This window comes from Schistocerca nitens, chromosome 8 (genome assembly GCF_023898315.1).
Source record: "Schistocerca nitens isolate TAMUIC-IGC-003100 chromosome 8, iqSchNite1.1, whole genome shotgun sequence".
Classification (NCBI taxonomy): Eukaryota; Metazoa; Arthropoda; class Insecta; order Orthoptera; family Acrididae; genus Schistocerca; species Schistocerca nitens.
This window is the reverse complement of record NC_064621.1, coordinates 351,668,004-351,679,589: the sequence shown is the minus strand read 5'-3', so window position 1 is coordinate 351,679,589 and position 11,586 is coordinate 351,668,004. Positions and strand designations below refer to the sequence as shown.

General features: G+C 40.7%; 1 protein-coding gene across 2 annotated transcripts in view; it reads left to right on the top strand.

Annotated features, from left to right (window-relative positions):
• The first annotated feature begins 3,615 nt into the window (after nucleotides 1-3,615).
• LOC126198842 (sterol regulatory element-binding protein 1) overlaps nucleotides 3,616-11,586 on the top strand; it is a 93,153-nt gene continuing 85,182 nt past the window's right edge. Inside the window, exons 1-3 of one of the 2 annotated variants that reach the window (XM_049935424.1) lie at nucleotides 3,616-3,736; nucleotides 4,311-4,531; nucleotides 4,769-5,056. In XM_049935424.1, coding sequence (XP_049791381.1) covers nucleotides 3,616-3,736; nucleotides 4,311-4,531; nucleotides 4,769-5,056 — 630 coding nt within the window. Of the gene's footprint in view, nucleotides 3,737-4,040; nucleotides 4,192-4,310; nucleotides 4,532-4,768; nucleotides 5,057-11,586 lie in introns of those variants that run through there. The other variant, XM_049935425.1, reaches the window with a different exon arrangement.

Sequence of the window (11,586 nt, the reverse complement as noted above, 5' to 3'; positions counted from 1 at the left end):
TGTCCTTAGGTTAGTTAGGTTTAAGTAGTTCTAAGTTCTAGGGGACTGATGACCACATATCTTTAGTCCCATAGTGCTCAGAGCCATTTGAACCATTTTATATTGCAAAAACAATTCTTATGAGGGTGTACACCTAGAAATACAGTATATCTGATGAAGGAGCAAAAACAAAAAGAGCCAGAGCTACACTTTTGGGTAAAGATCTTGAAGAAGAGCTGCTTTAGTACTATCTTGCTATGGAAGCTTATTTCTTCATGCTCACATGCAATGACTTGTGAAGAATAGCTACAGAACTGGCAGAGAGAAACAACACTGGACACCTTTTGACGAAATTTCTGGGAAAATGTCGGCAGTTCTTAAAATGACACAAATCCAAACTGTCAGAAATCAATCCTGCGAATCTTACAGCAGGGCTGTTTGTTTCAGCAAAGAAAACACACAGAAATTCTAAAACTTACTGAAAGATTTTATACTATACCTACACTGCATCTAAAATGTTTTCTCCGATTTAATACCTTCTTCTAATTTTGCTTAGTGCTAATTTGATTATTTGTTTTGGGATTCGACTTTGGGAGCTATTTTTTAACTAGTTAAGTGTACAGTTTTTAAAAATGTTTTTCGTAATAGCTTTTCGTTTATTCACTATTTATAAAATGTAAATGGTACATAACGTTATAAAATAAATATTACACAATTTTAAAACAGTTTTTTACTCTTTTCTATTTGTTAAATAAAAAAGAAATGGGGATCCGCTTTTAGGCACTTTCCTCTCTACATATGTCATTGCTGCTCATTCACTCACAGCAATTTAAGCAGCAGTCTTAGGTTCCTGCCTAACTGCGCCAATGGAAATTGTGACATAGTCGAAAAAGACCGACAAATGTTAATATATTAAAAACACGAAAATTGAAAAAAAATTAAAAATAAAATTGGTATACAACAAGCGACGAACCTATGAACCAGAACACAGGAGTATGACACCTCTAACCATACAGCTACTTCAAATATTGAGCGTTATAAACAAAGCAGTTGTTGATTTGGAATTTCCTGATGACATTTTACTTCGAAGCGGCGTTAACTGATATTTAATTATAAGAAATCCTACCAGGGGTGGTATCCTTGTGATAAATTTTCAGTGTGCTGAAAAATAACTTTAACAAGAAAACGAATATAAACCTGAAAGGTTTTTCCGATAGGCCTTCCAGTTTTAATTTTTCATTGGTCACTTAGTTACAGCAGGGACGACGTGTTGGGTAGAGTACAAAACGCTATGTGGTTTCTGTTCTCGCAATGTATTTTAGGTTGAGGAAATAAGCGCACATCTGTCACGGAGCTGGATATCGATTTTGTTTACAGCGACGATACATATTGTGCGGCAAAGCATTTTGCTTTGCACGACTATTCCAATACGACATTAGGAGGTGACTAAAATAACTTCTTGGATCTTCCACTGCAATTTCTTTCAACAAGGTCGGCGAGCAACCGAGTTTACTTCTTTTCCTGATCCGTTCACGAACACAAACACGTTTATCTTTTTTCATATGCAACAATTTCACGCAAAGAAGCATTATCTGTGTTACAACTCGTACAGCTGCCAAAACTTTCATTTTAGACAAGCATATGCGGCACTCACAAACGACGAAACTGAAGTGTGCACTGGTGGCAGCGTGTCTACAGGCATATACGAAACCATTTGCGTACAACTCGTTTCACGCAACGAATGGCGCAAGCCAGTGTCGTCGTGTAAACTAGGCTTAAAGTACTGTCTCGTGTCACGTTAATAACAAAATAAAATAATAAAATGTTAGTGCAATGTAACTACATCGATAGTAAATAATTCCAAAAGTTTACTTGCAGATTGCAGACACATTTTGATATATTATTACAGACACAGCTTGTACAAAGTTCGAGGTTGGTCTTTATTTCTTCTGCGAATTACACTGGCGGAAGTAACCCCGAAAGATGACCGGGCGCTGATGACCGGGCAGTTGAGCGCCCCAAAAACCAAACACCATCATCATTATCATCATCCGAAAGATAACTTCATTTATTTTTTAATATTCTGCTGCACTCCTTATATGCAATAAAGAATCACTTCGCAGTGTGTTTATACGTGCCAGCCGCTTGCATAATAATTCCGAAAGTCGATATATAGCGCACGCAAGCGTACTTTTAAATTACTGAAGTCTTCCAGCAACGTGTTAAAGATTTTTGCATCAGAATATAAAACTCTTTCCTGAATTCTTGTTGTATGGTTATAGTTTATTTGGAAAGTTTTAGTTCTAGTACTGTGATAGTGAATTCCACAGTTCACCTCCAAATCACTGCAGTTAAGAACCACATATTATGTTAGGCTGGAAAAAACGTTAAATTATCTGACGCTTATGGCATTGTTTCAAGGTGTTCCGCAATCAGCTTAACACAATGTTCTGACTGCACTGTTCTTTAGAAAGAAGTCGAACCTACTTGCTTTTGCTACAGTCACATAAGGTTATGGAATAGGTCAGTACTTGGGTGAAAGTCTACTAGGAATCCCCCAGCGTCATATCGAATAGATTTCGTTAATTTTCTTGTCTCTTTACGGTAAATTCGCCACAACAAATTAATTGGTTCTATCGCCGTTTCCCTGTCCGCCGTACTGTCAGCAGCTCGTAAATCCTCTATTAAAGAATTAAAGGCAGCTGTCTTTGTATCTCTGTGCTGTATTCCCTGCCCTTAATTTTGCACGGACGTGTATGACTCCCGTACATTTCAACAAATTCTCCAATTAACTCTTTAGAGCACTGACGTATATGTTACTTAAAAATTCACTGTACCCACACACGTGCGTGAAACATGAGACTGAACAAACAGTTGACTCAAACATGTTTCACTGACCAGCTTTGCTGTGATCTTATGACCACACGCTCCGACCTGTCTGCACAGATGTGATTTACACCCAAAGATTAGCTGTTCCAGTTTACCACATTGTATTCACATATTTCGATAATCTCCTGACAAAACATCAGGGTAGTCAGTATTATATTTAAATGTATTATGCTTTTATGTTATACTTTCTGACATGTTCCACACCTTCGAGAATCAACTCATTTTGGGTCTATGGAACGAAAATTGAATCTAGTCTAAACTAATCTAATTTGATCAGCTGCGCAAACCGCTTGTTCACACCACAGGCACATACGTCTGTGGTTCACATGCAATTATTGTCTACGCCATTTGATGTGCACATCTTTTAGCGCTGATAAATCGGTGTGTTTGGAAGGACCTTAATAATAACATTCCGGGAGTAGTACGGATTTACCCTAATGCGGACTGCGTCAAGTCAAGCGCGCCAGACTTCGCGCAGCCGAGTATAGACAGTAGACTATTTTTTCAGTCAGTGACCCATTAACACGCAAGCACTTGTGTCTACGAACTCTTCCTGTACAGACAAGTTGGCGCAAATATTTGAATGTGGAAATTGCTGTTCTGTGCTACACACAAACTGTTCGACTGCTGTGCCACAACAATACCCTCAATTCCAACTACTACGCACATCGCCTGTGACGTAAAATCGTCTGATTCCTAGCGTCCACGCCATTGGCTGACGAAAGGTGTTTTGATTAATTCGTAAACATGGCGGACCCGGGAGGATGGAATATTTCACAGCAACAGGAGTTGCCAGAGTATGACAACGAAAACAGCTTCGCGATGATGAGTGACACGTTTAATATCAGCGACATTAACAACCTAGATGGTAATCAACAGTGTACACTCATGTCATTTGCAGTGAAACTTGTTTGGTACTTATTTAAGTTCGTCTGCTGAATGTGGAGTTTGGTTTCTCGTTTCTTTTTTTTTTTTTCCTCCTTTGCAGTGACATACCAATCATAGCAGGCAGCACGTGCCAGTGTTCTGCAAGAATGTGTTGATATTTTGTTGTGTTTATTTATATATTAATTTTTTTTTATGTACTCGCTTGTGCTGCAATAATCACGGTTGTCGGTTGCACATGTTAGAAATATTGGAACTGATATATCACTATATTGCTTGTCGTGTTGGCAGAAAGAGAATGGTTTTTTAATCAAACATACAGTGTCTTATTAACGTTTAAGCATGATTAATCGTAAAAATATAAAGTGTGCAATTACAAGAAGAGAAGCGACAGTGACTATTCGTAGCAGCATTACCTAGTAAAGTATGCCGTTTCAGGTATTACTAGTAGCATCATTTAAGTATTATATGGATTGTCGCAGAACTCATATGAAATTTAGCAACACTAATTTATGATATAATTTTTCTTGATATTAGGAGTTTATTATATTTTGCAGATCTGATATCAAACTGCGAGAATGAGTTGTTCTCCAAGAACAGTAACATATTTGCCGATGACGCCCTGTTGTCGCAACTGACCGAAGAAGATGAATCATTTGACTTTATGAATGTATCGAGCTCCGTGCCATTTCCAAATACTGTCGTTCAGCAACAGGCAGTGGATCATCAGAAAACAGCTCCACAACTTCAGAACTCTGGACTGGCATTTCAGCAACAAGTAAACTAATGACAGATCTGTTTTTGTTTCTTTGTTTGTAGTTAAAATGCCTGTATTTTGTCAATTGTTAATTTGTTCGTTATTCATGTAATATAGATAGTTACAAGGTAGAACAAAGTCGTTCCTTTGTTGTGGGAGTGTAATGACGAATGGGCAGTTCTTGTGTTATTCGTAAGGAGTAAACTGAATACTGTGATGTAAGTATGCTATTGACCAGTACTTAAATTTGCTATTTAGATTTCGCAGACAACTAGGAGCCAAACCGCAATACCAACATGCGTCTCTCAGACATCTCTTCAGCAGACACCAAAGTTGTTGCATCCAGCTACCCAGCAAGCAACTCCTGCTGGACCTCGCATTCAATATGTTCAGCCACGTAAGCAACAGCCTATAGTGAAGCAAGTGGCACCAGCTCCCACTACACAAAAAACTACTGTTCCTGTGCTGCAGAAGGTTCCAGGCCAGTTAAATCAACTTCTCACTCTTCAAGGAATGGGACAAGTTTCGTCTGATAAAGTGCAGCAGGTAAGTAGGACATAACAAACCAGTCGCCATTCAGTAGCATTGGCTGTTCACGTGCTTTACGTTGGCCCTTCTTTGATTGGTGGGACCGAGCGAGGTGGCGCAGTGGTTAGCACACTGGACTCGCATTCGGGAGGATGACGGTTCAGTCCCATCTCCAGCCATCCTGATTTAGGTTTTCCGTGATTTCCCTAAATCGCTTCAGGCAAATGCCGGGATGGTTCCTTCGAAAGGGCACGGCCGATTTCCTTCCCAATCCTTCCCTAACCCGAGCTTGGCTCCGTCTCTAATGACCTTGTTGTCGACGGGACGTTAAACACTACCCACCCACCACTTTGATTGGTGGAAGTTGACCAACCTCTTGCCATGTAACCGTAGTGGGATCAAGATGAATGTTCAGTAGGCCTACAAGTCATTGACTTTGGCCAATGACATAATGTTAATGGCTGCTTTCAGATCACCTTTTGGTGCATGTATACAGTTTTGTTGTTTATTGGCGAAACTAACGAATGTGGAACAATAGGAAAACTGGTTTTGGTGATACTGATTTGTAGCTTAGTCCAAGGTATAGGTTAGGTTGGAAGGTAACAAATTTGTTGTGAGCTGGTGAAGTCATCAAACTTGACTTAAAAATCTGCTTGTTGTGACAGACTGAGCTGTAGTTTTGCTCGAGGTCTAGGTTAGTTTGCACGGTGACAGTTTGATTGAGAGTTGGTGAAACCAGTGAATATGACACTAAAAAAACCTGGCTGTGGTGACAGTACTGATCTGTAGCTTGGCCCATTCGAAAAAATCACGTTATAGTCACCGTGTTGTTTATGCCATTTTCCATATATCTTAACGTCACCGACCAAAGTTGATGCTAGTGATTGTTAATACAAAAAATAAGCAAAGAGGTTCTACTTGGTACTTCTAGTGACTTGACATTACCTTTGTGTTACATTAGTGATGGGTTAATACAATACACATTCATTTCTGTTATTAGCTATAAGCTGACTGTTCTGGGAGGCGGACGAGGGGTTGTCTCAGCAGCCAATCGCGAGCTTCTGCTCCCAGCATACTCTGCTCAGGTGCCAAGTAAAAGTGTGCAATCAGTAATTTAATTTGAAGACCAACATTCATATTAGGCGTATGTGCCATAAGCCATCTCTACCTAAAGATTATCAGTCATAGGTGGTCATGTGTTGAACAAACTAAATGACAAAGTGTCTGCAACCTGATGTGTTCTCATTTCTTTGCATTTTAACTCCGAGCTTGCTCTCCGCTTCAGCCACCCAGCTTGTAGGTTGTATAAAATGTAAACTATACATTATGTCCAATAATGTCTTCAAGCTTCCATTTTATGGTCATTGTTCATGCTACTTATCTATTTCTGCTGTTCATATTTCGTACAGCTTTTTCAGCCATATTACCCATTTTAGTGTGTGTATCATTAAAGGAGTATTTGAATTCCATGTTAAGTCAGCGGGAAGTTGAAAGGCTTGTGATACTGACAGTTTTGAATGCTATGTGCATGTGCATTGAATATTATTAAAGCTATACATACTTAACTGGAACTTGTGACTTGTTTTGTATAGCATGGATTTTCTGTCTGTTTGCGGGGAGGGGGGAGGGGATGCAGTCAGCTCTGAAAGACTTGAGACATTGACAGGGTGGAGATTCAAACCCCGAGAAATGACCTATTTAGGCCTATGATTTCACTGACACTAAACATTACCAAAAGATATACTGTCAAATTAACAGGCCTTTTGTTGAGTAGGGAGTTTTGGGTGATAGTTCTTGTTATTAACAGTGTGAAGAATTCTATAAACTTAAAAATTTCAAATCATAGTGAGAAAATAAGGAGTTTCATTGGGTACATAAATGTAAATATGTAAAATCCAGGATGGAATGTTGACAATATTAGAGAAGAAAAGTTGCTGCTCACCATATAGCGGAGATGCTGAGTTGCGATAAGCACAACAAAAAGGAGGACAATTATAGCTTTCGGCCATTAAGGCCTTTGTCAGCAATAGACACACATACACACACGCATTCACGCAAATGCAACTTGCACACATATCTGCAGGCTCAGACAGCTGAAACTACAGTGCAAGCAGCAGCACCAGTGCATGATTGGAGTGGTGACTGGGTGGGGGTAAGGAGGAGGCTGGGGCAGGGATGGGGAAGGATAGTATGGTGGGGGTGGCGGACAGTTTAGACAGAGGACAGGAGGGAAGGGAAGGGGGGGGGGGTTAAGTAACAGAAAGGAGAGAAATAAAAAGAAATTAAAAGTCTGGGTATGGTGGTGAAATGACGGCTGTGTAGTGCTGGAATGGGAACAGGGAAGGGGCTGATGGGTGAGGACAGTGACCAAGGACAGTTGAGGCCAGGACGGTTACAGGAACATAGGATGTATTGCAGGGAAAGTTCCCACCTGTGCAATTCAGAAAATCTGGTGTTGGTGGGAAGGATCCATATGGCACAGGGTGTGAAGCAGTCATTGAGATGAGGGATATCGTGTTTGGTAGTGTGTTCAGCACAGGGTGGTCCACTCGTTTTGTGACCACAGTTTGTGGGTGGCCATTCATGCAGACAGACAGCTTGTTGGTTGTCATTCCTACATAGAATGCAGCACAGTGGTTGCAGCTTAGCTTGTAAGTCACATGACTGGTTTCACATGTAGCCATGCCTTTGATGGGATAGGTGATGTTAGTGACTGGACTGGAGTAGGTGGTGGTAGAAGGATGTATGGGACAGATCTTGCATTTAGGTCTATTACAGGGCTGTGAGCCATGAGGTAAGGGGTTGGGAGCAGTGATTGTGTAAGGATGGATGAGCATATTCTGTATGTTCGGTGGACGGTGGAATACCACTGAAGGAGTGGTTGTTGTTGTTGTTGTTGTTGTTGTTGTTGTTGTGGTCTTCAGTCCTGAGACTGGTTTGATGCAGCTCTCCATACTACTCTATCCTGTGCAAGCTTCTTCATCTCCCAGTACCTACTGCAGCCTACATCCTTCTTAATCTGCTTAGTGTATTCACCTCTTGGTCTCCCTCTACGATTTTTACCCTCCACGCTGCCCTCCAGTACTGAATTGCTAATCCCTTGATGCCTCAGAACATGTCCTACCAACCGGTCCCTTCTTCTAGTCAAGTTGTGCCACAAACTCCTCTTCTCCCCAAGTCTTTTCAATACCTCCTCATTAGTTATGTAATCTACCCATCTAATCTTCAGCATTCTTCTGTAGCACCACATTTCGAAAGCTTCTATTCTCTTCTTGTCTAAGCTATTTATCGTCCATGTTTCACTTCCATACATGGCTATACTCTATACAAATACTTTCAGAAACAACTTCCTGACACTTAAATCTATACTCGATGTTAACAAATTTCTCTTCTTCAGAAACGCTTTCCTTGCCATTGCCAGTCTACATTTGATATCCTGTCTACTTCGACCACCATCAGTTATTTTGCTCCCCAAATAGCAAAACTCCTTTACTACTTTAAGCATCTCATTTCCTAATCTAATTCCCTCAGCACCACCCGACTTAGACTACATTCCATTATCCTAATTTTGATATTGTTGATGTTCATCTTATACTCTCCTTTTAAGACACTGTCCATTCCGTTCGACTGTTCTTCCAAGTCCTTTGCTGTCTCTGACAGAATTACAATGTCATCGGCGAACCTCAAAGTTTTAATTTCTTCTCCATGGATTTTAATACATTTTAGGTCACGACAAGAGGTAATCAAAACCCTGGCAGAGAATGTAATTCAGTTGCTCCAGTCCCGGATGGTACTGAGTTACGTGGGGAATGCTCCTCTGTGGTCAGACTGTGGGACTTTGGGTGGTGGTGGCATACTGGAAAGATAAGACGTGGGAGATTTGGTTTTGTACAATGTTGGGTGGATAATTACGGTCAGTGAAGGCTTCATTGAGACCTTTGGTATATTTTGAGAGGGACTGCTCGTCACTGCAGATGCGATGACCATGGGTGGCTAGGCTGTACGGAAGGGACTTCTTGGTATGGAATGGGTGGCAAGTGTCGAAGTGGAGGTATTGTTGGTGGTTAATAGGTTTGATATGGATGGAGGTACTGATGTAGCCATCTCTGAGGTGGAGGCCAACATGTAGGAAGGTGGCTTGTTGGGTTGAGTAGGACCAAGTGAAGCAAATGGGGGAGAAGTTGTTGATGTTCTGGAGGAATGTGGATAGGGTGTCCTCACCTTCAATAGAGATAGCAAACATGTCATCACTGAATCTGAACCAGGTGAGGGGTTTAGGATTCTCTGTTTTTAGGAAAGCTTCCTCTAGATGGCCCATGAATAGGTTGGCATAGGATGGTGCCATGCAGGTGTCCATAGCCATACCCCAGATTAGTTTGTAGGTTATACCTTCAAAGGTGAAGTAATTGTGGGTGATCATATAGTCGGTCATGGCGACTAGGAAGGAGGATGTTGGTTTGGAATCTATAGGGCGTTTGGAAAAGTAGTATTCAATAGCAGTAAGGCCATGGGCATGAGGAATGTTAGTGTACAGGGAGGTGGCATCAATAGTGACGAACAGGGCACCGTGTGGGAGAGGGACAGGAACTGTGGAGAGTCGGTGGAGGAAATGCTTGGTATGTTTTATATAGGAGGATAGGTTCCGGGTAATAGGTTGAAGGTGTTGGTCTACATGAGCAGAGATTCCCTCAGTGCTGGCACAGTAACCGGCCACAATGGGTTGTCTTGGTGGTTGGGTTTATGGTCTTTAGGAAGCGTGTAGAAGGTGGGAGTGGTAGGGGTAAGTAGAGAGACGGACTGTGGGTTGAGGTTCTGGGATGGGCCTAAGGATTTGAGTAGTGACTGGAGATCCTGCTGGATTGTTGGAATGGGATCACTGTGGCATGGTTTGTAGATGGAAGAGTCTGACAGCTGATGGAGTCCTTTCGCCACGTAATCCTTGGGGTTCAAAACACGTGTGGTGGAGCCTTTGTCTGCAGGTAGGATTATAAGGTCAGGATCAGTTTTTAGATGGTGGACTGAAGTTCTTTCTGCAGATGTAATGTTAGTGTGTATGGTGAGGGATTTGATGAATGATGGTGAGGCAAGGTTCGAGGTTAAGAAATTCTGGAAAGTTAACAGGGGGTGGATCACGGTTGGTTAGAGGAGTGAGCTGAGTTGGGCAAGGTTCAGTATTGGTCTTCGTTTGAGTCTCATTGGTCGAGTTGGTGGCGAAAAAATGTTTCCACTGTATGGACCGAGAGAAGGTCTTTAAAAAGCCCTACATGATTGAATTTGGGGGTGGGGCAAAAGGTGCGGCCTTTGGAAAGGACTGATATTTCTGTGGGACTAAGGCTTCTGGAGGAAAGGTTCATGATTGTGTTGCAGGTCTGTTTTTGTTGTGCCTATCGTGACTCAGCATCTCCTCTATTTGGTGAGTAGCAACTTTCCTTCTCTAATATTGTAACTATGTAATTTGTAGTGTATGTAAAAAATATTACGATACTTGTTTTATTAATTTCTGAAACAAACTATGACATACCAACCAGCCTAAACCATGGATATGCTATAGTTAAATATGTTATTACAGTCCCTCATTAAAGACAAAAAGTTTGTGTATGTGACACATTTGTTGTCGTCACTAAGCCAAAATCAAACTATAATTTTATAATCTAAAATAGACCTTGGACTACAAAATAGATCTGCTACTACTATTCTGATGTGATAGCACTGATAAAAATAAAAAATAAAAGTATTGCAATCTTCAAGGTCTAATGTACAACATGATCCAATCCCATGACATCCCCATTAATGGTTTTGCTATCTGCACAAGACCTGTTTAGGTCTGTTAAACAAATTGATCCAAGCCATCACCCACAAGAAATAAACAACATATTGTAAACAAAGGGTGTGAATGAATGACACCGACAACTAAAATACATGAATCGAAATGTTGCAGATGCCATCTACATAGCGTAATTCACACTTAGAAGATTATATCAATAGCTCCTGTTGTTCACTAGACTTTATTACAAGTGAGCTACTAACTAAAAACACAGAGGACAAAGTGATGAAAAGTTAAAACTTTATTACCATAAATCATACTTCACGTATGTAAAGGAAAACCTGTACTGTGTACAGAAATAACACATTGAAAGAGTGAATAAAAATGTTTCAATTCCTTAGAAGATAACAAACAGGTAAAGACTTTTCTAAGTTGCTCTCATAGGTCAGCTATGGCAGAATGTTTTTATACACCACCTACCCTCCTTTATTCACCAACCCTACAAATTATTATTGTTAGTTGCGTTATCACCTTATTTGATTGTTACTGATGTGTTGTTGACATGTGATGTGGTCTCCTAGACCACGTCTCGTGAAGTAGGCACCTGTTTTCATCAGTTCAGTACAAAATGTGTTCGCAAGAATGTGACAATTTGACGCATTCTAAGTTTGATGAAAATTTTAGTCAGTGGATGGAGAATGGTGACAATGACATTGAACAAGTAGTAGATAAAGAAAATAATGATTTTTCAGTAGCCAGTGATCAGAATTCCGCTAGCGAACAA